We start from the raw sequence: 25,181 nt of genomic DNA on the forward strand, positions 1-25,181 counted from the left end.
CTTGGCAGAGTGAGCCCACTGAAGAACGGCCAGACGAGTAGGAACGGGAACGAAAAGAAGGTTCCTAGGACAAGCGCGCGGCGACGGAGTTTGAGTGAGTGCTTGCTTTACCTGCCTCTCAATTCCCCAGACAGTCAACCCGACAACACGCCCCTCAGGGAGAATCCCCTCGGGGTCAGTGGAGGCTACTGAAGAACTGAAGAGACGAGACAAAGCATCAGGCTTGGTGTTCTTAGAGCCCGGACGATAAGAAATCACGAACTCGAAACGAGCGAAAAACAGCGCCCAACGCGCCTGACGCGCATTAAGTCGTTTGGCAGAACGGATGTACTCAAGGTTCCTATGGTCAGTCCAAACGACAAAAGGAACGGTCGCCCCCTCCAACCACTGTCGCCATTCGCCTAGGGCTAACCGGATGGCGAGCAGTTCGCGGTTACCCACATCATAGTTACGTTCCGACGGCGACAGGCGATGAGAAAAATACGCGCATGGGTGGACCTTGTCGTCAGAGAGGGAGCGCTGAGAAAGGATGGCTCCCACTCCCACCTCTGACGCGTCAACCTCGACAACGAACTGTCTAGAGACGTCAGGTGTAACAAGGATAGGAGCGGATGTAAAACGATTCTTGAGGAGATCAAAAGCTCCCTGGGCGGAAACGGACCACTTAAAGCACGTCTTGACAGAAGTAAGGGCTGTGAGAGGAGCTGCCACCTGACCGAAATTACGGATGAAACGACGATAGAAGTTCGCGAAGCCGAGAAAGCGCTGCAGCTCGACACGTGACTTAGGGACGGGCCAATCAATGACAGCTTGGACCTTAGCGGGATCCATCTTAATGCCTTCAGCGGAAATAACAGAACCGAGAAATGTGACGGAGGAGGCATGAAAAGTGCACTTCTCAGCCTTCACGAAAAGACAATTCTCTAAAAGGCGCTGGAGGACACGTCGAACGTGCTGAACATGAATCTGGAGTGACGGTGAAAAAATCAGGATATCGTCAAGGTAAACGAAAACAAAGATGTTCAGCATGTCTCTCAGGACATCATTGACTAATGCCTGAAAGACAGCTGGAGCGTTAGCGAGGCCGAAAGGAAGAACCCGGTATTCAAAGTGCCCTAACGGAGTGTTAAACGCCGTCTTCCACTCGTCCCCCTCCCTGATGCGCACGAGATGGTAAGCGTTACGAAGGTCCAACTTAGTGAAAAACCTGGCTCCCTGCAGGATCTCGAAGGCTGAAGACATAAGAGGAAGCGGATAACGATTCTTCACTGTTATGTCATTCAGCCCTCGATAATCTATGCAGGGGCGCAGAGACCCGTCCTTCTTCTTGACAAAAAAAAACCCCGCTCCGGCGGGAGAGGAGGAGGGGACTATGGTACCGGCGTCAAGAGCTACAGACAAATAATCTTCGAGAGCCTTACGTTCGGGAGCCGACAGAGAGTATAGTCTACCCCGGGGGGGGGTGGTTCCCGGAAGGAGATCAATACTACAATCATACGACCGGTGTGGAGGAAGAGAGGTGGCCCTGGACCGACTGAACACCGTGCGCAGATCGTGATATTCCTCCGGCACCCCTGTCAAATCACCAGGCTCCTCCTGTGAAGAAGAGACAGAGGAAACAGGAGGGATAGCAGACATTAAACATTTCACATGACAAGAGACGTTCCAGGAGAGGATAGAATTACTAGACCAATTAATGGAAGGATTATGACAAACTAGCCAGGGATGGCCCAAAACAACAGGTGTAAAAGGTGAACGAAAAATTAAAAAAGAAATGGTTTCACTATGATTACCAGAAACAGTGAGGGTTAAAGGTAGCGTCTCACGCTGAATCCTGGGGAGAGGACTACCATCCAGGGCGAACAAGGCCGTGGGCTCCTTTAACTGTCTGAGAGGAATGTCATGTTCCCGAGCCCAGGTCTCGTCCATAAAACAGCCCTCCGCCCCAGAGTCTATTAAGGCACTGCAGGAAGCTGACGAACCGGTCCAGCGTAGATGGACCGACAAGGTAGTGCAGGATCTTGAAGGAGAGACAGGAGTAGTAGCGCTCACCAGTAGCCCTCCGCTTACTGACGAGCTCTGGCCTTTTACTGGACATGAAGTGGCAAAATGACCAGCGGAACCGCAATAGAGACAGAGGCGGTTGGTGATTCTCCGTTCCCTCTCCTTAGTCGAGATGCGGATACCTCCCAGCTGCATGGGCTCAGCACCCGAGCCGGCAGAGGAAGATGGTAGTGATGCGGAGAGGGAGGCGACGGAGAGCGCGAGCTCCTTTCCACGAGCTCGGTGACGAAGATCAACCCGTCGCTCAATGCGAATAGCGAGTTCAATCAAGGAATCCACGCTGGAAGGAACCTCCCGGGAGAGAATCTCATCCTTTACCTCTGCGCGGAAACCCTCCAGAAGACGAGCGAGCAAGGCCGGCTCGTTCCAGCCACTGGAGACAGCAAGAGTGCGAAACTCAATAGAGTAGTCTGTTATGGATCGATTGCCTTGACATAGGGAAGACAGGGCCCTGGAAGCCTCCTCCCCAAAAACAGATCGATCAAAAACCCGTATCATCTCCTCCTTAAAGTCTTGATACTGGTTAATACACTCAGCCCTTGCCTCCCAGATTGCCGTGCCCCACTCACGAGCCCGTCCAATAAGGAGAGATATGACGTAGGCGACACGAGCAGTGCTCCTGGAGTAAGTGTTGGGCTGGAGAGAAAACACAATATCACACTGGGTGAGGAACGAGCGGCATTCAGTGGGCTCCCCAGAGTAACACGGCGGGTTATTGATTCTGGGCTCCGGAGATTCGAAAGCCCTGGAAGTGGCCGGTGGATCGAGGCGGAGATGGTGAACCTGTTCTGTGAGGTTGGAGACTTGGGTGGCCAGGGTCTCAACGGCATGTCGAGCAGCAGACAATTCCTGCTTGTGTCTGCCTAGCATCGCTCCCTGGATCTCGACGGCTGAGTGGAGAGGATCCGAAGTCGCTGGGTCCATTCTTGGTCGGATTCTTCTGTTATGCTGCGTGAATGAGGACCCAAAAGCGAATTAACAAACAGAGTACTTTAATGACGAACATACGTGGGCTCAGATGGACAGGTAGATTCCGACAGGACAGGACAAGGTTGCAGCACACACGATGATAGTCCGGTTCAGGCATGAGACACATAAACAAACAAACAAGAATCCGACAAGGACAGGAGCAGAAACAGAGACAGATATAGGGACCTAATCAGAGGGAAAAAGGGAACAGGTGGGGAACGGGGTGAATGGGTAATTAGGAGGAGACAAGGCACAGCTGGGGAAAAGAGGGGGAGAAAAGGTAACATAACAACGACCAGCAGAGGGAGACAGGGTGAAGGGAAAGGACAGAGACAAGACAACATGACACACACACACACAGGCACACACACATACGCACACACGCTCACACACGCACTCTACACAAACATACATTGTAATGTTGAAATATTGTTGTATTGTGGTATTATACATGTTGTATTGTCGACATGTAGTGGTATAGTAGTGGTGAAATAATATGTTCTATCATATATACATTTCTTGTTAATTTTCATTGGACCCCAGGAAGAGTGGCCTTGGCAGCAGCTAAGGGGGATCCTTAATAAATACAAATACAAAATGTCAGCAGGGACAATCAACTCGGAAGGTTTAAGAAATTCCAAGTGAAATAAACAGAATTTCCACGTGTAATACAATGCTATGACATCAATCAACGAGGAATGTGTATAATGTAAGTGTGATCGGCTGTCTCAACCGACAACAGACGTCATCGCTCTTCGGTTTAACTACATTTGTCTCTGGAATACGTCTGTTAGGACCTCAAAGGTCATTGTTTGTCTGCAAAGGAATGTGTCTGCAGAAAGCCGAGACAGACCAATTTGTACCACTACATGGGAAATAGGGAGTGGGACTTGTAAAAACTGCAACACTAATATTTGATTCTAGACCATTTCTTCCACATTCACGAGTCAAGTTTGATTGAAATATCCGTTCATTGAAATTCTGGTATTTTCTGGCGAGGTCATGTTTTCCTTGTTAAGATGGAAGAGCCTTGGGATCTCATTTTATAAGTGTCTGCAGGCGTGGTACATTGCCAAACTCCTTCGTGCTGAGGCACAGTTCCCAGCCCATATTTAGTCACGTTGGATTCATAGCGTGGATATATCAAACTCCCCAAATCCAAAAATTGATTTTTCCAAAGACTTTGGAGGGTCCCTGGAATCCCAGCAGCTGTTGGCACTAGTGTCTCAGGGAGTAGGAGCTATCTATTTACCATTGCTGACATTACAGGCCTAATAAGCAGTCTGCGAAGAACCCCTGGAGGAGCGCTGGCCCTGGCACTGGCAGAGTGGCAGTATCCACGCTATGAATACAGGCCTCACACAAACAACACCAATGCTAGAGAGGTCTGGGAAAGAGATCATATCCACTGGCTCAATCAGGCTCTCCAACTCAGTTTATATTTCATGGCATGTCCACACACGTTGTGGTCGAAATTTGGATTGTATGTACAGTATGTGGTGGAGCTGTAGCTAAACTTTGTTACTTTTTTAATGATCATTTGACCAGTATGTTGTGTCCCAACCTAAAGTGGTGGGACTCCCCCTAAGTCTGCTGCACGCACCGCAGATAAAACACAAGTGTTAATTTGCTGATCACGGCTATAGTGATGGGGATCATTTTTGCAACATGCAGGAATGGAATGTGGGGCTTAGAGGCCAGGTGGCTTTAGAATCCCCATTTGTCCGCTAAGAATCTACTTTAATCACAACAGTTGCAAACCATTGCGCTGACATTTAGGGTCATCCTGTAAGAATCTGATAGAAATGTTTATAGAAAACACACTGTTGGAGGAAGTTAAGGGTATAGAGAAGGTCTTGTTATCATTACGCATTGGTGAGGTTGGAGTAATAGATCAATATCCTGATCCTGGTCTGTTTCAATCAACAGTGTCCAGCCGGTTATCTATCTAACCTCAGTTCCTTGTGAATGTTGGGCTTTTCACGGCTCAATCAGCTCATTACTACTGAATCAAAGTAATGCATGTCCCAGCTGACAGCATTACACAATACCCACGGAAATGTGGGAATAAGAAATGGTTTAATTAAACTGTGCTGGAGGGAAAATAATAGTGTTCTTGGAGTTTGGAATCATAGGTGGAAGCCAAAGGAGCCAGAAGTTGGAGCTGAAGTGTTTATCCAAAGTTAAATGGAAGATGAACGCCAGAGAGCTAGGGAGAAGTGATACTTTTACTCTAAAAAGCTGTTGCATAGTTACGTAACTGGAAGTATGCATGCACTTCAATAACAAATGCAAGTGACACATTGAATGCCCTCAAGTTCATGTCCTGAGCAAGAGTTCAAAACATTATCCAGAGTTATGTTTTGAAATTTATGGTAGAAGTATGAGCACTCAAGATATGGTCAGCATTGATTGTGTCTGATTCCCCTCTGACCTTTTACACCCTCTCTTAACTACTGGTAGCCAACTACTAGTGGCCATCTACTGTAGGCCAACTACTGTAGGCCAACTACTGTAGGCCAACTTCATTTTCCACTACCACTCATGTTCGCACGGCAACGCTGATCACTATTTGCGTGTGTTAGAAGTGTTGGTCAGAAGGTGGGAGGGGGGAGGGGGGTGTGTGCAAATGATTGTCCCACTAATCCCAAACCAGATGGGATGGCGTATAGCTGCAGAATGCTGTGGTAGCCATGCTGGTTAAGTGTGCCTTGAAATTTAAATAAATCACATACAGTGTCACCAGCAAAGCATCCCCACACCATCACACCTCCTCCTTCTTTATTAGTGGTTTCTTTGCAGCAATTTGACCATGAAGGTCTGATTCACGCAGTCTCCTCTGAACAGTTGATGTTGAGATGTGTCTGTTACTTGAACTCTGTGAAGCATTTATTTGGCCTGTAATTTCTGAGGCTGGTAACTCTAATGAACTTATCCTCTGCAGCAGAGTCTTCCTTTCCTGTGGTGGTCCTCATGAGAGACAGTCCTCATCATAGCGCTTGATGGTTTTTGTGACTGCACTTGAAGAAACTTTCAAAGTTCTTGAAATGTTCCGTATTGACTGACCTTGTCTTAAAGTAATGATGGACAGTTGTTTCTCTTTTCTTATTCGAGATGTTCTTGCCATAATTGTCACACCCTGATCTGTTTCACCTGTCTTTGTGCTTGTCTCCACCCCCCTCCAGGTGTCTCCCATCTCCCCCCATTACTCCCTGTGTATTTATACCTACGTTTTCTGTTTCTCTGTTGCCAGTATGCCTTGTCCCGTCAAGTCCTACCAGCTTGTTCCTGTAATTGCTGGCTCTTGTTATTGTGTTACCTAGTCTTCCCAGTTCTGACATTTCTGCCTGTCCTGACCCTAATCCTGCCTGCCGTCCTGTACCTGCCTGACTCTGATTTGGATTACGACTCTTTTCCTGCTTCGACTTACCTTTTGCCTGCACCTTGTACTATAATAAACTCTGAGACTCGTACTATCCACCTCCTGTGTCTGCATCTGGGTCTTAGCCTGAGCCTTGATAATGATATGGACTTGGTCTTTTACCAAATAGGGCTATCTTCTGTATACCACCCCTACCTTGTCACAACACAACTGATTGGCTCAAACGCATTAAGAAGGAAAGAAATTCCACAAATGAACTTTTAACAAGGCACCACCTTTTAATTGAAATGCATTCCAGGTGACTACTTCATGAAGCTGGTTGAGAGAATGCAGAGAGTGTGCAAAGCTGTCATCAAGGCAAAGTGTGGCTACACTTTTTTTTGTCACATGGGATGACGCTGGAGAGACGAAGCAGGTACGGGGAGTCAAACATTTAATATAGAACAGACATGGAACGAGACAGGAGCAGCGTCAGCAAACGAGTAACACAAACAAAAAACAATTAATACAGCAGTGGGGAACAGAGCAGGGAACTGACAAATATAGGAGAGGAAATAAACAGGTGATGAATGAGTCCAGGTGAGTCCAATATCGCTGACGCGCGTGACGAGGGGAAGCAGGTGTGCGTAATGGACGATAGGAGTGTGTGATGCAGGACAGCCTGGCGCCCTCAAGCGCCAGGGGAGGGAAGAGCGAGAGCAGACGTGACATTTTTGGTGTCTACTTGATTCCATACGTGTTATTTCATAGTTTTGATGTCTTCACTATTCTTCTACAATGTAGAAAATAGTAAAAATAAAGAAAAACCCTTGAATGAGTAGGTGTGTCCAAACTTCTGACTGGTACTGTACATACAGTCATTGGTGCAGGCCTGGTTTGCTCCCAGTCTCGTAACTTTCCTATTGAACATCTTGTTTTCATCAAGGTTACAACGAGTTAGACTGTTCTTTCTTGATGTTCACAGTCCCACTGTAGTGCTGTTCTGGTGCCGGGTTGCGTTGTTTCAAAGGTCCCAGGGAGGTGGTTAAGATCTGCAGTCTGCAGACGGAAGCGGGTCGCACATCTAATTGAACCTCTAACTGATCTCAGAGCAGAGACAGCAGTGGAGCGGTTGAGGGAAGAGAGAATGAGTGTCAGTTCTGTGATCTCACTCAGCTCAGGACGGCTCAGAGCATGAGTCATGGGTCAGGGGTCGTATGACATCACCTGGGAGGTACAGGGGATTTGTTCCTTATCTGTGAATAATTACAAGTACTGATGTCATACTGTATCAGAACTTGATTACAGAAAGAACACTCTCTCAATATCAGGGGCCTGTAGTTGTTCCATTAATCGCAACTCCTTCAGGGGCAAGGAGAGAAGCTCTATGAAGTTTAAAAGAGTTTTAACACACACAAGTTTTAACGCACACGCATACAGACACATGCACTGATTACCTATTTTGTGTGCAGTGCACTTGACCCCAATGGACACAGAGATGACTCAACAGAACATGAATGCAATGTAACTCTAAAGATGACCCTACTGGTCTTACTGCATAATATGATGCATATGCCAACATAGTTTATAGGCCTGTATTTCTTTTTGAGTTGGATCCCAGATGTTGTTCTGATTTGCATGACAAAACAGGCCAAACACCCAGGGGTGTTGCATATTTTCCAGTGTCCTCCCATCCAAAGTGTCACCACCCAGCATGAGATACGGCCTCTGTGAAAGAACAGGGCATGTCAGAAACACACACACCCTGTTGAGTGATTTTGCATGTTGAATATTTGGCTGAGCTCGTATAGATTAGAGAAATGACAGATGAAGGACATGCTGCCTTGGAGTATTGTTTTGGTTGACTTTACACCTGATAATCTCATGTACAGACTACATAAACATAAATGATACCATAGATCTGTCTTTTTATACTATCTGCACTGATAGCTGAAGAGCAGCAATAGTTCCAGCGCTTGGGTTTTTCGTCACTGGTTATATGAATAAATCCCGATTTCGCAGGTGTATAGATTCTGAAGAATTACGGAAGGGGAGAGGGCCTTCGGCCTATAGACTTTACCCGTAACTTGTAAAGAGTGAGGGTGGAGTGCCTCGTTCCGGTTCCACTCCTGGTTGCAGCATCTCTTCATCTCTTCTCTTAACATGTATGGGCGCAGAACTTCATAGAGCAGCTGACCAATTACATGAGACTTTAGCTCTGGGTTAACCGAGATATTACACCTGATAATACAGTACACTTCCTCATGTAGCTCTAATTCAGCCTGTTTGCCTCCTGTCATTGAATAGAAGTGGGTGAGAAAGGCAGAGGAAGGGGAGGGGGGGGTATGAAGATGAGTTTTAAAGGCCAAGGCCCTTAAACTAAAGTGATGTGTCTACAATCGGAGTAGAATGTAGTCCAGGATCTCTCTCTCTCTCTCTCTCTCGCTCTCTCTCTCTCTCTCTCTCTCTCTCTAAGTTTGCACTGATTCTGTTGACATTAAGTTCATTGATTATTTAGTTGACATGTTCCTTCATTTGTATTCATTGCTGCACAGGTAGAGCAAAGCACAGGATTAAAATATGATTTCCTCTGTTATTTTTCTCTGCACGGGTAGAGGATGAGATCCAAGAGCAGTGGGGTGGAAAGCCCAGCCAATGGAGTACTGAGGGTTCCCCAGGCAATGCATGACATAAACCAAGAAGAGGAAGTAAATCTGCATGCACCTATAAAGAGCCTAAAGGTCAAAGTTCAACCAAACAATGAGGAAGTGGAGGGGTTGGTGGTCTCTGACATAGAGAAGTCAACTGAGGACAGCTCAGGGACTAGTGACCAAAGACTGGGAATCATCAACTTTACTAAAGAGGACCTTCTGAGGCTGCTAGGTGTCATGGAATGTGAGGTTCAGGTGAGTCTCACTCATGTTGATAAACTACCATACGCTCATATTGTACATAGATTTATAGCTAACTGTGGGTTGGACCACAAATCTTGTCAGCTGGGATGTTGTTTACTTGTATTATCCACTAGGTGGAACGTATTGCCATGATTTTATTGTAAACCCTCACAATACTATAGTCCAAAATTACAATTTATTTACAATTTCTCTACATTACAGCTCTCTCTAGTGGCTGATGTTGGTACTAACACAGAGAAAACCTGTCTAAATGCTGTTTTATAACATGCAATTAAGGACTTGGAAGAGTTGTCCTTTGGTGGGCTAAAGGAGATCCTAATAAACAATTGCACGTTTTTCCCAGAGTACTAACATTGTTTGTTTTTTATTGGTGCAACCCCCAGGCGATGGAGGATGTTATCTGTGTGCTGAAGACTGAGAAGACACGGAAGACTCTGGAGTCCCACTATGGTTCTGCAGTTCCTACCACGGCCCTCCAGGCCTTACAGAGAGACAGCCTTCTCACCACCATCCGGATACACAATGACAATGTCTACCCGAGGCCAATGGCTGAAGTTAGTCACCTACTAACAGATACTTATTAACCTTAGGAAGTGCTTATACTGTAACATTTATTGACTGTAGTATTGTTTTTTTCTTTCTTCAAACAGACAAATCTGGTTGAAGATTATTATTTATTTCATATTTTTTTGCATTATTCTAACAATTTCTTAGTTTTAAAGTTAGGATGCATAGGTCAGCAAGACTTAAGTGCAGTGGCTGACTCTCAGAGTAACAGTCTCATAAGATTCTGTGTTGTGTGTGTGTCTCAGCTGGATCATCTACAGGAGAAACACAAGGACACGTACCGGCGCATGCTGGAACAGCTTCTATTGGTTGAGAAGTGTCACCGGCGCACCGTGCACGAGCTGGACAATGAGAAACGCAAACACACTGACTACATGAGCAAGAGTGACAACTTCACTAACCTACTGGAGCAGGAGAGAGAGAGGTGAGAGGATGAGAAAAGGGGATGGGCTCTGTAGACAGGATATTGGCTTCAATTCCCGCAAGTCAAATGTATGCACGCATGATTGTAATTCGCTTTGGATAAAAGCGTCAGCCAAATGGCCTATATTATTATATATAAGTACATTTTTGGGGGGACCCAAAACTGAAAGAATGGAAGTAAGAAAAGGTTTTAGGCATAAGGGGCAGCAGGTAGCCTAGTGGTTAGAGTGTTGGCCTAGTAACCGAAAGGTTGCAAGATCGAATCCCTGAGCTGACAAGGTAAAAACTCTGTCGTTCTGCCCCTGAATAAGGCAGTTAGCCCGCTGATCCTAGGCTGTCATTGAAAATAAGAATTTATTCTTATCTGACTTGCCTTGTTAAATAAAGGTAAAAAAACAGAGTTAGTGATGAGGCAACATTGCCCATCACCAAGGGATCAAACATGCATGAGAGAGTCCCCATCCCTGTGAGACCTGCTAGCTGATTAAACTACTCACACAGAGGGATGAGTGAGTTCATCTGACCAGTGTGAGCTAGGCAGTACCTCACCATGACCCAACTCTGTGACTCCCATTGACACTGATCATCATGGTCTATACTGTATGACACCTATCGTATGGTCAGGACCTGTAAAGACAGAGGGCCAGCTCACTTTAGCAGACTTGTTGCTTCCCAGTGCAGCGACTTGCTCAATGGACGCATGGAAAACCTGAAAGCCCATAAATCCACGCAGTTCCTTTGGCTCCAGCAGCAGTATAAAGGGCCCTTGCACAGTGTTAACTGTTCTCTTGTGCTAAGGGTTACTGTGCAGTACCAGCCGCCTCTGGACACGGACCATTTACTCAGGTTTATAAATGATGTGCTAGAACTAAGCTGTGTTTTTGCGTGAGTGTGTGTGTGTGCAAGTGTGCACTGTATACAGTCAACCTGTGTGCGTGCACGTGTGTGTGCGTGCACCAGTGTGTGTATATGTTCCCCACACCAAGTCATCTGCAGGCCACAGGCCAGAGTGGATCCCCAGCTGCGTTTCATAAGCTATAAAACATCAAACAGCATCTCCCAGACCACTGTACTCTCACTGCTCCACAGCCCCTTTCACAGCCCTTTCTCCTTCGCTTCTATTGGACAACTCTGGAGACATACCGTGAAGGCTACATCACTGTCAGAAGAGCCGCCATCAGACAGTGGAAGAAGCCCCAGAGAAGGAGGGATAAAGAGGAGAAAAGGAGATGGCGATGAAGTACTTACTGTACATTGATTGTGTTCATTACAACGGACTTGAACCTGACATTTGCCCATGTTGTGTTTGATTGACACCTGACTGAGGTTGACCCTAAGCATGCATAACCCCAGACAACAGGTTCCATTCTCAGTTGGAGAGAGATAACAACCCCAGGATCTCCCTTTAATGAACCTTCAGACGGTCTGATGAAAGCCTTACTGTAAGGCCCTTACACATTGACCACCCTTAGGGAAGCAGATAAAGTCAGCGGGGGGGCTTCATCGGGTACTAGCTACAGTGCCTTGTGAAAGTATTTGGCCCCCTTGAACTTTGCGACCTTTTGCCACATTTCAGGCTTCAAACATAAAGATATAAAACTGTATTTTTTTGTGAAGAATCAACATCAAGTGGGACACAATCATGAAGTGGAACGACATTTATTGGATATTTCTAACTTTTTTAACAAATCAAAAACTGAAAAATTGGGCGTGCTAAATTATTCAGCCCCCTTAAGTTAATACTTTGTAGCGCCACCTTTTGCTGCGATTACAGCTGTAAGTCGCTTGGGGTATGTCTCTATCAGTTTTGCACATCGAGAGACTAAAATTCTTTCCCATTCCTGCTTGCAAAACAGCTCGAGCTCAGTGAGGTTGGATGGAGAGCATTTGTGAACAGCAGTTTTCAGTTCTTTCAACAGATTCTCGATTGGATTCAGGTCTGGACTTTGACTTGGCCATTCTAACACCTGGATATGTTTATTTTTGAACCATTCCATTGTAGATTTTGCTTTATGTTTTGGATCATTGTCTTGTTGGAAGACAAATCTCCGTCCCAGTCTCAGGTCTTTTGCAGACTCCATCAGGTTTTCTTCCAGAATGGTCCTGTATTTGGCTCCATCCATCTTCCCATCAATGTTAACCATCTTCCCTGTCCCTGCTGAAGAAAAGCAAGCCCAAACCATGATGCTGCCACCACCATGTTTGACAGTGGGCATGGTGTGTTCAGGGTGATGAGCTGTGTTGCTTTTACGCCAAACATAACGTTTTGCATTGTTGCCAAAAAGTTCAATTTTGGTTTCATCTGACCAGAGCACCTTCTTCCACATGTTTGGTGTGTCTCCCAGGTGGCTTGTGGCAAACTTTAAACGACACTTTTTATGGATATCTTTAAGAAATGTCTTTCTTCTTGCCACTCTTCCATAAAGGCCAGATTTGTGCAATATACAACTGATTGTTGTCCTATGGACAGAGTCTCCCACCTCAGCTGTAGATCTCTGCAGTTCATCCAGAGTGATCATGGGCCTCTTGGCTGCATCTCTGATCAGTCTTCTCCTTGTATGAGCTGAAAGTTTAGAGGGACGGCCAGGTCTTGGTAGATTTGCAGTGGTCTGATACTCCTTCCATTTCAATATTATCGCTTGCACAGTGCTCCTTGGGATGTTTAAAGCTTGGGAAATATTTTTGTATCCAAATCCGGCTTTAAACTTCTTCACAACAGTATCTCGGACCTGCCTGGTGTGTTCCTTGTTCTTCATGATGCTCTCTGCGCTTTTAACGGACCTCTGAGACTATCACAGTGCAGGTGCATTTATACGGAGACTTGATTACACACAGGTGGATTGTATTTATCATCATTAGTCATTTAGGTCAACATTGGATCATTCAGAGATCCTCACTGAACTTCTGGAGAGAGTTTGCTGCACTGAAAGTAAAGGGGCTGAATAATTTTGCACGCCCAATTTTTCAGTTTTTGATTTGTTAAAAAAGTTTGAAATATCCAATAAATGTCGTTCCACTTCATGATTGTGTCCCACTTGTTGTTGATTCTTCACAAAAAAATACAGTTTTATATCTTTATGTTTGAAGCCTGAAATGTGGCAAAAGGTCGCAAAGTTCAAGGGGGCCGAATACTTTCGCAAGGCACTGTATGTACAATTTGCACAGTATGAGTGAACAGAGACTTTCATTCTAAAAGCATGGAAGGCGTATATGAGGTTTACAGGTTTCACTAGGTAGGTCTACTGTATCTCCAGTTTATCTTACAGTAGGTGTTAGCGGTGACCTCCTCTGCCAGGTTGTTTCGCTGTCCTGGTTGGCCAGTGTTCAGCCTGCTCTCCACAACCTCCTCTTAGTGCCAACAGCTGTGTGTTTTAACTCTCCTATCAGCACTGGCTGAGCCCACATTCCCCTGGCCTTGAGTCACACACACTCCCATGCCAGGTAGAGGGTCATCACTGTTTTGATGTTTCTGTCTGTCAGTGTGAAGTGGGAGGAATGTCCATCCATCTCACACCTGTTCATTCAGATATCTCACTAAATTGTGTGAGTGTGAAAGGAGAAAAACGAAAACACCTATCGGGTCATACACCAGACTACTGAAGGAATTTGGAGAGAAGGGGTTACGAACTATACTCACGACATATAGCCAACAGCCCTAATCACTCACTTTATTTGGCATAGAAAAGTATGTGCATGATTAAAGGAAGAAATATCTCAGATTCTCGAGTGTTATCTTTATATAAAACCACAGATTTTCAGTGATACAGTGCACTATATTTACACTCACTCTATTACACATATAGTATGTTGTGAATGAAGAAATAGAAGCCAGTTGCTGTGGTTGACACAAGTATTCATAAGATAGGCATTTAATACCACTAGCCGCCATTGTGATCAAAACGACACCGCCTTGTGTTCCACACATTGGGTGCTCTAAAATTAAAGTAGCTCAACCTTACTTAGCCTCGCTTCTAGTGCCCTTCTGTTAACACAATGCCAATGAGAAGTGTGCCCAATCCCAAATCAATCCCTAGACCATACGGCATATTCACCTGTGGATATCTGAGAGGATTTGATAGGTATAAGCAATTTACTAAGACCCATCAAGTCCTCTCCGATATCCACAAGTGCATAGGGCCTAGGGTCTAGGGGTTGATTTGGGATTGGGCCATACTGTATAGATCCTGCTGAGCACTTACTGTAATGCTTTTCCCCCTCAAGAGCAGGGATTACAGTCGAAGGCTTTGTTTTGACAGGCAGCGTCAGCTTCAATCCACAGGCCCCTGACACATACAGGCTGTTGCGCCTCCAACTACATTCCTCAGGGAAACACAGGATGATTGAAATGTTGTTCCACCGTGAAAATCTGTTTTCTTAGGGACCCACTGTTGATTGCTCCTGAAGAAGTGGTCAAGCGAGTTCAGGAGTTTGCCCTGTTTAGGTTGTGAGGACAAATGCTATAGTATATCCACCAATTTTTCACATTTGTGTTTTTCATCAGAAATGATGGCTTATGGGTACCTTCATGTGTGTGTAAAATATGACTGTTCTCAGATTTCTTATTAATAGAAGTTAGATGTATGTGAAAATGTATATTTTTTTGTCCGAGGCTTTATATCCATTGTTTAGCTGGAATTGAATGTTCGTATCTAGTAGTTTATTTAACTGTGTTATGTGGTTGTCTCTCCTACTGTAGCTATCTTTAGATGAATGCACTTACTGTAAGTCACTCTGGATAAGAGCATCTGCTAAATGACTATAATGTCCAATGTAAATGTGTTATATACAGATCTCATTCTTTTTCAACATGGTTTAAATATTGAGGTCACAAATCTATCATTTGTACAGGTATTTATTAAACATTTAGTTATTTGTTACATTTGAATGTAAAACCTAGCAGTACTACTTATTTATCTGAGAGCGAGGCGGATATATAGCATTTTAAGAAGAAAAAAAACATGATTATTTGTCTCTCTGAAATGAAACCATCAAGTGATAGATTTTAAAGAAATAACAAAATCAAATGTCTGTCATTGAACATGCCCTGATTACATATTTGAAAAAACACACCAATCTCTTTCATAAATTCTTATGAAATTAAATTGACCAACTTGACCAATCTAATTGACCAACTTTTCTGACAATGGATATATAGCTTTTTTGGAAAGAAACTCTTCAATTCCATATAGACCAAGTCATTATTAAAGTTACAATCACTTGGAAAGTAACTGGACACCTACCATCCTGAATCTATGACCAAACAGAGCTGATACCATTCCACCCATGTTTCCTTACACACTAGCAGGCTGTGTGGTACATAACTCATCATGCTGGTGAACTAACTTCATTAAAGTATAGTCTGGTTGTTAAAAGGTCAATGCTGCTCCTTGTTGGAGTCTAACTTGGCCTTAGATCATATAAAGGGGCTCCTGAGGACATTGTTACACCTCTGATTGGTCTGGCAGGGTCTCTAGTAGCCTTTTTTTTTACCACAGTTACTCCCTCTTGACTGACTGGGTCTCCAGGGAGATAGGAGCACTATTTTACACCTGAAGGTCAGGTGTGACTTCTCTCCCATGTGACCTCGCTGCTGTAGGCACCATTGACAGTGACATCATGCCTGTGACCTTTGCTTGAGGGTAATTTTAGAGTGCTGATTGCTTAGGTGTCAATAATTTATGAACGTGTAAATACAGTATGTATGAAGATCAAGTGGAGGCTGGGTGACCCTCTGTACAGTAGCCAGCCATGGTGGTAATCTGACTTTGCAGCGGGTTTTGAGGGGAACAGATGCTCATAAACTCACAGCATAAACTAAGGATCTTCACTACTGTAATCTTGAATTCAACGCATCCTCTGTATTGAGGTCAACTATGATCCGCTGTTTAAGGGATAGTGAATTACATTGCCCTTAATTGTGTTTGTTGTGGTGAAGATAGACGTTTGTTTGTCTGTAAGGTTTAGAGTACTAGGCCTACTGTCTATATCCCAGGGATCATCAGCTAGATGCCATGTTTTTTTCTTGAGCAGATGATCGGGGGCCAGAATATAATTACAAATAATTTGTAGCCTGCAAATTGACCGCAAGAAGCCCAAACAGATATAATATTTGACTAAAACAATAATTTCCAACCTGGCTACATTTGCATACAATTTGTATACGATCACGTGTCTCTTTATTATGCGTGGGAATATTTGGCAACAGATTTAGAAAATTAAGATCACTTGGGCCTGATTTCCTGGTTTTTTTTTATGGTGTCTTTTATGTGCACCCCCCAAAAAATCCCCAAAATAAATACAATTGCTCAGAAAATTTGGCGTCTGGAATAAAACCACCCGTGTGCCAAATTCAGTTGGGGAACCATGCTCTGTACTGATCCACTTGGTCACCATATCGTTCAGCACCTCAGAAAAGCATTTTCAGGGTTCCTGTCTGTCTGTACATCTGACTCGTTACAGAGTCTCCTCCAGGGAGCGGAACTGGCTCATCCCTATCTGTTTTCCCCATTATACGTCAGTTTACACCGAGCAGACCACTGATCCACTTCTCCCAAGGTGACACTACAGCAGACAGACTCACCGTCCTCTCTCCTATACCACTGAGTTTATAGCTTCCCGTCTGACCAGATCATTTCCTGTCTATAGGGAGGGGTATTAGGAGATTGACCACAGGCTACCCACATAAAATATTAAATACTAGAGTACTTACTCTAGATTTCTATAAAATTCTGTAGTAAACTGTAATATACTGTAGAATCCTGTATTCCACACTGTAGTGTCCTTTGATAGTTTAGTGCTTACTATAGACTTGTGTCTATACACTGTAGAATTCTATACTATACACTGTAGTATCCCTCGATTGATTAGAGCTTACTAAAGAATTTTGTGGAAATACTGGAGTATACTGGGGCCTCCCGAGTGGCACAGCAGTCTAAGGCACTACATTGCAGTGCTTGAGGTGTCACTCTAGTTTTATTATAATAATAACACTGGAGAATTCTATACTAGACACTGTAATATCCCTCGATCGTGTAGTGCTTACTATAGAATGTTGTAGTATACTGGAGAATTCTATACTAGACACTGTAATATCCCTCGATCGTGTAGTGCTTACTATAGAATGTTGTAGTATACTGGAGAATTCTATACTAGACACTGTAATATCCCTTGATCGTGTAGTGATTACTATAGAATGTTGTAGTATACTGGAGAATTCTATACTAGACACTGTAATATCCCTCGATCGTGTAGTGCTTACTATAGAATGTTGTAGTATACTGGAGAATTCTATACTAGACACTGTAATATCCCTCGATCGTGTAGTGCTTACTATAGAATGTTGTAGTATACTGGAGAATTCTATACTAGACACTGTAATATCCCTCGATTGTGTAGTGCTTACTATAGAATGTTGTAGTATACTGGAGAATTCTATACTAGACACTGTAATATCCCTTGATCGTGTAGTGATTACTATAGAATGTTGTAGTATACTGGAGAATTCTATACTAGACACTGTAATATCCCTCGATCGTGTAGTGCTTACTATAGAATGTTGTAGTATATTGGATAATTTTATACTAGACACTGTAATATCCCTCGATCGTGTAGTGCTTACTATAGAATATTGTAGTATACTGGAGAATTCTATACTAGACACTGTAATATCCCTCGATCGTGTAGTGCTTACTATAGAATGTTGAAGTATACTGGATAATTTTATACTAGACACTGTAACATCCCTAGATCTTGTAATACTTACTATAATATTTTGTGCTGTAGAATACTATACACTAGTATCCTTGACCATGTAGTGCTTACATTAAAATGTTGTAGTGTACTGTGTAGAATACTATACTAGAGAATTGGGTTGTCTGTGTAAACGCAGCTATGTTTGAAACAGGACCACAATGGAAATACACTGAACAAAAATATAAACACAGCATGTAAAGTGTTGGTCCTATTTCATGAGCTGAAATAAAAGATCCCAGAAATATTCCATATGCACAAAAATATTATTTCACAAATTGTGTTTAGATCCTTGTTAATGAGCATTTCTCCTTTGGTGTGGTGTGACAGGTGTGACATATCAAGAACCTGATAAAAAAAACATGATCATTACACAGGTTTACCTTGTGCTGGGGACAATAAAAGGCCACTCTTAAATGTGCAGTCTTGTCATACAATAATGCCACACGTCTCAAGTTGAGGGAGCGTACAATTGGCATACTGACTGCAGGAATGTCCACCAGAGCTGTTGCCAGATAATTTAATGATAATTTCTCTAAGCCGCCTCCAACCGGAGTACGTCCAACCGGCCTCACAACCGCAGACCACGTGTACTTGTTGTTGCGTTGTGTGTGCAAGCGGTTTGCTGATATCAACGTTTTGAACAGAGTGCCCCATGGTGGCGGTGGGGATACAGTATGGGCAGGCATAAACTACGGACAAAGAACATTTAGCGCGCACCGCTAACTAAGCTAGCCGTTTCACATCCGTTACACATAAGTTATGGTAAAATGTGTAGAACTGGAAAAAATAACCTGCTTAAAACGTTCTCTGGTAGAATTGCAAGAAATTAACTTTAAAATGTGCATTTTTCTCTCCGCCGTCAACCAAATCTCGCTTAGGGCTACCAAAAGGCTAAAGCCGGCCCTGACAATATACTACAACAATGTCCACAAAAAAATGACATTGAATACTACAGTAAAGTGTGCAAAAACACTACAGTAAATACTAAAGTATATTGCAGTCATGTCTGCAAAAACACGTCAGTGAATACTATAGTATACTACAGTCATGCATGCAAAAATATTGAATACTATAGTACAGTCAAGTCTGCAAAAACACTATAGTGAATACTATAGCATTCTACAGTCATGTCCGCAAGAAGACAACAGTGAATACCACAGTAAAGTCTGCAGAAACAATGTACTATAGTGTATAAATATAGTAATACTACAGTATTTTGACCATAGTATACCATAGTATTTTTTTCATGTGGGTACTTTGCATTGTTTTCCATGAACATAATTTGGCTTAGCCAAAACAGCGCTGTCTCTATAGAAACCACCTTAATTAATATAAGAAGTAACTTCAATAATGGAGACATGACTGAGTAAGATGTACTGTGTGTCTGAATTACTTGTGTAAATAGGCTATTGTGACAGCCTGTGTGAAGGAGCCCTTTCCCTTGAAACAAGCCCCGCAATGCCTGTAAGTGAACACAAAAAAGGGGGAAACAAATTGAGGAGGAGTGTAAAGAACGCCAGGGTCCCTCCTACCCTCTGGCCAGGGTCCCTCCCACCCTCTCACAGTCCAAACCAGAGCCCCACAGAGCTCTGCCTGCCGAATATGAGCGAGGTGACTAGCTGAAGGTCCGGTGCTACACACCATTTTTATTCACCTTTCATTGTGTCCTGATGACAGGCTTGGAATGTGATGGTAGAGTTCCAGTGTAAAAGGGGGTCTATGCCAACTCTGAACTTGGAGTGGATCATCTACTATGGCAAACATGTTAGACATGGACTCTCCTGTAATGCATCAAGAATAGTGGGTACGTTTTGAATGGTGTCTAAGTTGTTTAGAGTTCAGCTGTTTCTGCTGACATGATATGTACTGTCATCGGATCGTGTTTCTCGCTTGATATTGCAGCTCAGTGTGAGATGTACTGTATTTTTATATAAAGTGTGCACTTCAGGCAAAATATGGAATGTTCCCAAGACAACTATGCATTCAGTGTATTTTGTATGTAACTTGTTACTGGCTTTCTCTGTCTGCTGAGATTCCTCATATGGACATGCACAGCAGAAAAAGAAGCAGAGAGAAAAAGAGATTGCTCACTGGCGTTTTAGTCAAAATCTCAGTTCTCAGTCTTAATTCCAGAAGCAAGGATGGAAAACAGTGAGGGAGTTTTTGGCAATTTTTCCTAGTGTACTACCTCTTTCAGTGTGCTGCAGTTATTTGCCAAATGAAGTGTGAGAGGCATGGTGAGCTGAACCAAAGAGAATCCGGATAAAGCAAGATACATTTTTTTTTAAATCACAGGGAACCACAATGATGGATCAGATCAGAGACTGAACAGATCAGAGACGTTATCCTGACCATCCATTATGCAGTAATAGAGCTTGATTTCCTCTGTGTTCATTTAACATCTACCAGGTGCATTAATTGGGAGCATGAGAAAATAATGTATATCTTTCGATTGATGTATGCATGCATTCATCACAAAGAGTATGTTGCAGCAGTGAATACCAGTAGTTATATATTGCAAATAAATTGTATCTTAAACACTGTACCTTTCGTGGCAGCTTACTGTATGATGAGTTCAATCACTTCTGTCATGTGAATCAAATGTTCTATGGTTTGACATTTCTGTAGAAATTCAAAACATGCAGGTAATACAAAGTATCAAGCTCGGCTAAAGTGAAACATTTAGAAATTATATTTTTCTTTGTGATACAGTATGATACACCATATGAAACACTGCTACTTCCAGGATGTACAGTGCAGCAAAACATTACACACATCCTTACTTATCCTTCATCTATTGTTTTGTTCTCTCTTCACAGATTGAAGAGGTTGCTGGAGGATGAGAAAGCCTGCCAGGTGCGTAAAGAGAAGGAGCACGCCAAGCGTCTGGAGAAAGTAAGAGAGGAGCTGGTCAAACTGAAGTCCTTTGCCCTGATGCTGGTGGATGAGCGGCAACTCCACCTGGAGCAGATGGACCAGCAGAGCCAGAGGGTCCAGGAGCTGAACCAGCAGCTGCAGGAGAGGGAGCAGACCCTGAACGACACCAGCTGCCGAGCACAGGAGGACTGCCAGAGGGCCCTGAGCTTGGAGGGCAAGCTGAAGGAACACCAGGCCAAGTTCATCCAGGAGCAAGAGGAGATGACAGCCAAGATGGTCAGCCAGGAGTTCCAGAACCGCCAGCTGGATGCCAAGCTGTCTGGACTCACCCTCAAACTGGAGGAGCTGGAGGAGAGCAACGTAGCACTGAGGAGGTCAGAAAAGGAGCTGCACGAGCTGAGGGATAAGACCAGCAAAGGGGAGTGTGGGAACTCTAACCTAATGACAGAACTGGAGAACTTCCGCAAACAGGTATTTGAGATGAAAGGGCAAGACGAGGAAATCACCAAGACAGAGGTCCAGTACAGAGAGATGAGGAAGAGGCTGCAGGAAGAGGAGAGCCAAAGGAAAGAACTCAAACTGCAGGTGGAGAAGCTCCAGAGAAGGATGGTGAAGCTGGAGAGACTAGAGGGGGAGTTCGATGCCAGCAAGGCAGAGTGCTCCCAGTTACACTCCACTCTGGAGAGAGGGAAGGGCATGTCGAAGGAGCTCACCGATGAACTGGTAGCAGTTAAGATACGCATGAAAGAGATGGAATCTTCTGAGCTGAGACTGGAAAAGACTGAGCAGAGCCTTAAAGATGACCTGGCGAAGATGAAGTCATTCACTGTGGTAATGGTTGATGAGAGGAACAATTTGATGGAGAGAATGAAGTTAGAGGACAATAATTGTGATTTGAGTAAGATGTTCAAGGCTGAGCAGGGCAAGGTTATGGAAGTGACTGAGAGATTAATAGAGGAGAGTAAAAAGCTCCTGAAGTTGAAATCAGAAATGGAAGCCAAGGTAGGGACCCTCACCAGAGAGAAAGGAGAGCTTAGTACTAGGCTTGCTTGTGAAATGGAAAAGAGCAAGGATCTTAGCTACAAAGTCAGCCAAATGAACAAGAGGTTGGATGGATTGGAGGAGGAAGGAAATATAGGCAAACATAACATAGCAAAGAGGGAACTGGGAAGATTGTCAGATGGGGGTTTGAAAGAGTACAACAGGGTGAAGGAGCTAACATTTGAAATAGAGCAATTAAAAAAACGCCTCAAGCAGCTGGAGGTTGTGGAGGGAGATTTGATAAAGACAGAGGATCAGTACGACCTGCTGGAGAAAAAGTTCCTGACAGAACAAAACAAGGCCCACATTCTCTCCCAGCAGGTGGAGGAGATGAAGAGTCAGATTGCCCTGAATAAAGGCATAGAGAAAGGAGAGGTAGAGAGCCAAGAAGTAGACCTACGACAGCGCTACAAGACAGAAGAGGCCAAAACCAGAGACTTGCAGAATGACATAGTAGCCCTCAAGGAGAAGATCCACGAGCTGATGATCAAAAAAGACCAGCTCTCTCAGCTCGAAGTGAACTACTCCTTCCTCCAGCAGAGGTTCCTAGAGGAAAAGGAGAAGAAGAACAAGATGAGCATTGAGGTCCTCCACCTCACCAAAGAGCTGGAGGTGACCAAGCGCCACAGCCGCACTCTACGACCCAGCCTGAATGGGAGGAGGATGGTGGACATCGCAATGGCGTCCACTGGAGTGCAGACTGATGCACTGGCCACTGAGATGGCAGAAGAGGACACACCAGCTGTGTTCATCAGGAAGTCTGTCCAGGAAGAGAATCACATCATGAGTAACCTTCGACAGAAGTGCCTCAAGAAACCCACAGAGAAAGCTGGTGGTCAAGAACACTTCTCACTGTCTGCTGCAACTGACCTCAGCATGAAGAAGTCTTGGATTCCCTCGATGCGGAAGAGGGAAGATATTCCTCAGGGTGGTAATGTGGACAGGTCTGTGGGTATCGACAGTGAATCCATGCATTCTGAGCTAACCATGTCCCAAAAGGAAGGGCAGCCTTTACGCATCAGAGTGACCCCAGACCACCATAACAGCATGGCTACCCTGGAGATCAGCAGTCCCACTGCTGAGGACCTTTACTCCAGCTCCACCCTACAGGTCCACCAGAAGTCTCGGATTACCATCATTCCCACCCACACCACCACCTCTTCAAGGGGCAGAGCCAGCGCCAGGCCAGGGGGACCAGAGATGGCCAAGTCCCCAGTCAGCATCACCACCATCTCCAGGGCCAAGTCACCAGAGTGCAGCAGGGCCTCCTCATCTTCCTCCTCCTCTTCCTCCTCAGGCAGGCCCATGTCACCTATATCTATCATGACGGTCAGCACATCCATGCTGTCCAACATGTCCGCCTCCCCAGAGCTCCATGAGATGACCATGGCCCGGGCAATGTTCAAGGTCACCCCTGAGAAACAGATGGTCCCCACGCAGATCAGGAAGTACAACTCCAACACCAGTATCATTACCACCACAGAGGACAATAAGATCCACATCCACCTGCATGGCTCCCAGTTCCATAAGAGCCCCTCTGAGGGCCACAACAACAACGACAACACAGGCCCCAAGGTGGTGGTTAGGCCTGTCGGCGTGGCAACGGAGTGTAACAGAGAAATGACGTTATCCACGGGCACAGTGTTGCGCTCCCCTCGCCACAGCACTACAGCCCTCAAAACCACACCCAGTAAAGTGATGAGCAGCATCACTATCACTCCAGTCACGTCCACCCCTGCCAGACCAACACAAGCTGTGGTGAGTCTCCTCATAACACAAATTCCCCTGGCTGTTATGTTAACCTGTAACTCACTCATTCAAGCTTATACATTTTGATGTTGTATTAACCCTCTTCACCCCCAATTAAAGGAAATGTATGAAATTATTATGTTTATGAACTGGTAAAATAATAATTTTGGAAGATTGTGGACATGTACTTTCCTTTCTGTTACGTAGCATATTGATGGGCGACACAGTGGCGTCTCACTGAGCAGTCCCGTCTTTGTTGGGCAGATGGATAGTCTGACAGAAACAGTACTCCTTCACTTGGTCTTGAAAGAAGGACTAAATATTTACAGGTCATATAGTAAATGTTCTTGAAGGGAAATGTTGTCATATATTTTCCCCCTTAGTAATTTATCATTTTCTTCTACCCTTTTCTCTGTTGTGGCCTCCTCTCCTCTCATCCTTGCCACTTTCTATCCTCTCTCTATCCTATCCCTGTATATCCCAGACTGGGCATGATGCCCACCCATCCCGGGCAGGGCTCACCCGTATCCCCATCTCCAAGAGCCTGAAGACGGGCAAAACCATGCTGGGAGTTCTGGGGATGTTTGGAGGAATGAGAGCAGAGAGCCAGTCCATGAGGATAGAGCTTAAGAAATCCACAATCAGCAGCACAACAGCCTTTCAAAATGGAGGGAAAAGTTGATAGAGCCAGAGACACTAACAGGGAACATTAATCAAACAAGCTGCCAACCATGGTAGTGTTCTATGGGTCAGAGGTGCTCAGTGTAAAAGTTCAAATTAAGTACCCTGAGGCGGAAAGAGAGAGGGGGGATATTCAGACAAGAGAAAGTCATTTGTCTCCTCTCTATTGAGCAGGAGGCTGTTGACCATTGTGTTTTCGTCCAACTGAAACAATATACATATCTAAACATTATACGATAAAATGTTGTACTTGAAATTATGTATATGTATTTTTTTAAACAAATTCTATTCTGTTTTCATGTCGATGAAATCAACTTCACTGCTTTCTTAGATAACAATTGGCATGTGTGCATTTTTATGGGAATATAGCCCATGTGGATTGTTAGGTAATGCTGCTACTAACTGCTTTATGTATTAGTTATGTACTGCTTGTTACAGCATTTAGTACTGAGGCCAAATCATTTGGTTTGCGGCACATGAAATGTGTCCTTTTTATGTCAAGGTTTTTGTAATGACATGTCATTTAAATAAAATACTTTTTTGAAAGATGACCAACTTCAGCATATTAAACAGATAATATTGCTATGAGCAAACATGCATTGAGTTCATAATATTTGTCACACCCTGATCAGTTTCACCTGTCTTTGTGCTTGTCTCCACCCTCCTCCAGGTGTCGCCCATCTTCCCCATTATCCCCAGTGTACTTATGCCTGTTCTCTGTTTGTTTGTTGCCCGTTCATTTTGAATCGTCAAGCCTACCAGCGGTCTTCTTGTGCCTGGTT

At 44.3% G+C, this 25,181-nt stretch overlaps 1 protein-coding gene across 1 annotated transcript in view; it reads left to right on the forward strand.

The window, feature by feature from the left end:
- LOC110505388 (filamin-A-interacting protein 1) overlaps positions 1–24,941 on the forward strand; it is a 35,433-nt gene extending 10,492 nt beyond the window's left edge. Inside the window, exons 2-6 of the mRNA XM_021584571.2 lie at positions 9,010–9,300; positions 9,693–9,863; positions 10,122–10,300; positions 20,871–23,727; positions 24,203–24,941. Coding sequence (XP_021440246.2) covers positions 9,013–9,300; positions 9,693–9,863; positions 10,122–10,300; positions 20,871–23,727; positions 24,203–24,400 — 3,693 coding nt within the window. The 5' untranslated portion in view covers positions 9,010–9,012 and the 3' untranslated portion in view covers positions 24,401–24,941. The remainder of the gene's footprint in view (positions 1–9,009; positions 9,301–9,692; positions 9,864–10,121; positions 10,301–20,870; positions 23,728–24,202) is intronic.
- Positions 24,942–25,181: the final 240 nt, after the last annotated feature.

This window comes from Oncorhynchus mykiss, chromosome 25, assembly GCF_013265735.2.
Source record: "Oncorhynchus mykiss isolate Arlee chromosome 25, USDA_OmykA_1.1, whole genome shotgun sequence".
Taxonomy (NCBI): Eukaryota; Metazoa; Chordata; class Actinopteri; order Salmoniformes; family Salmonidae; genus Oncorhynchus; species Oncorhynchus mykiss.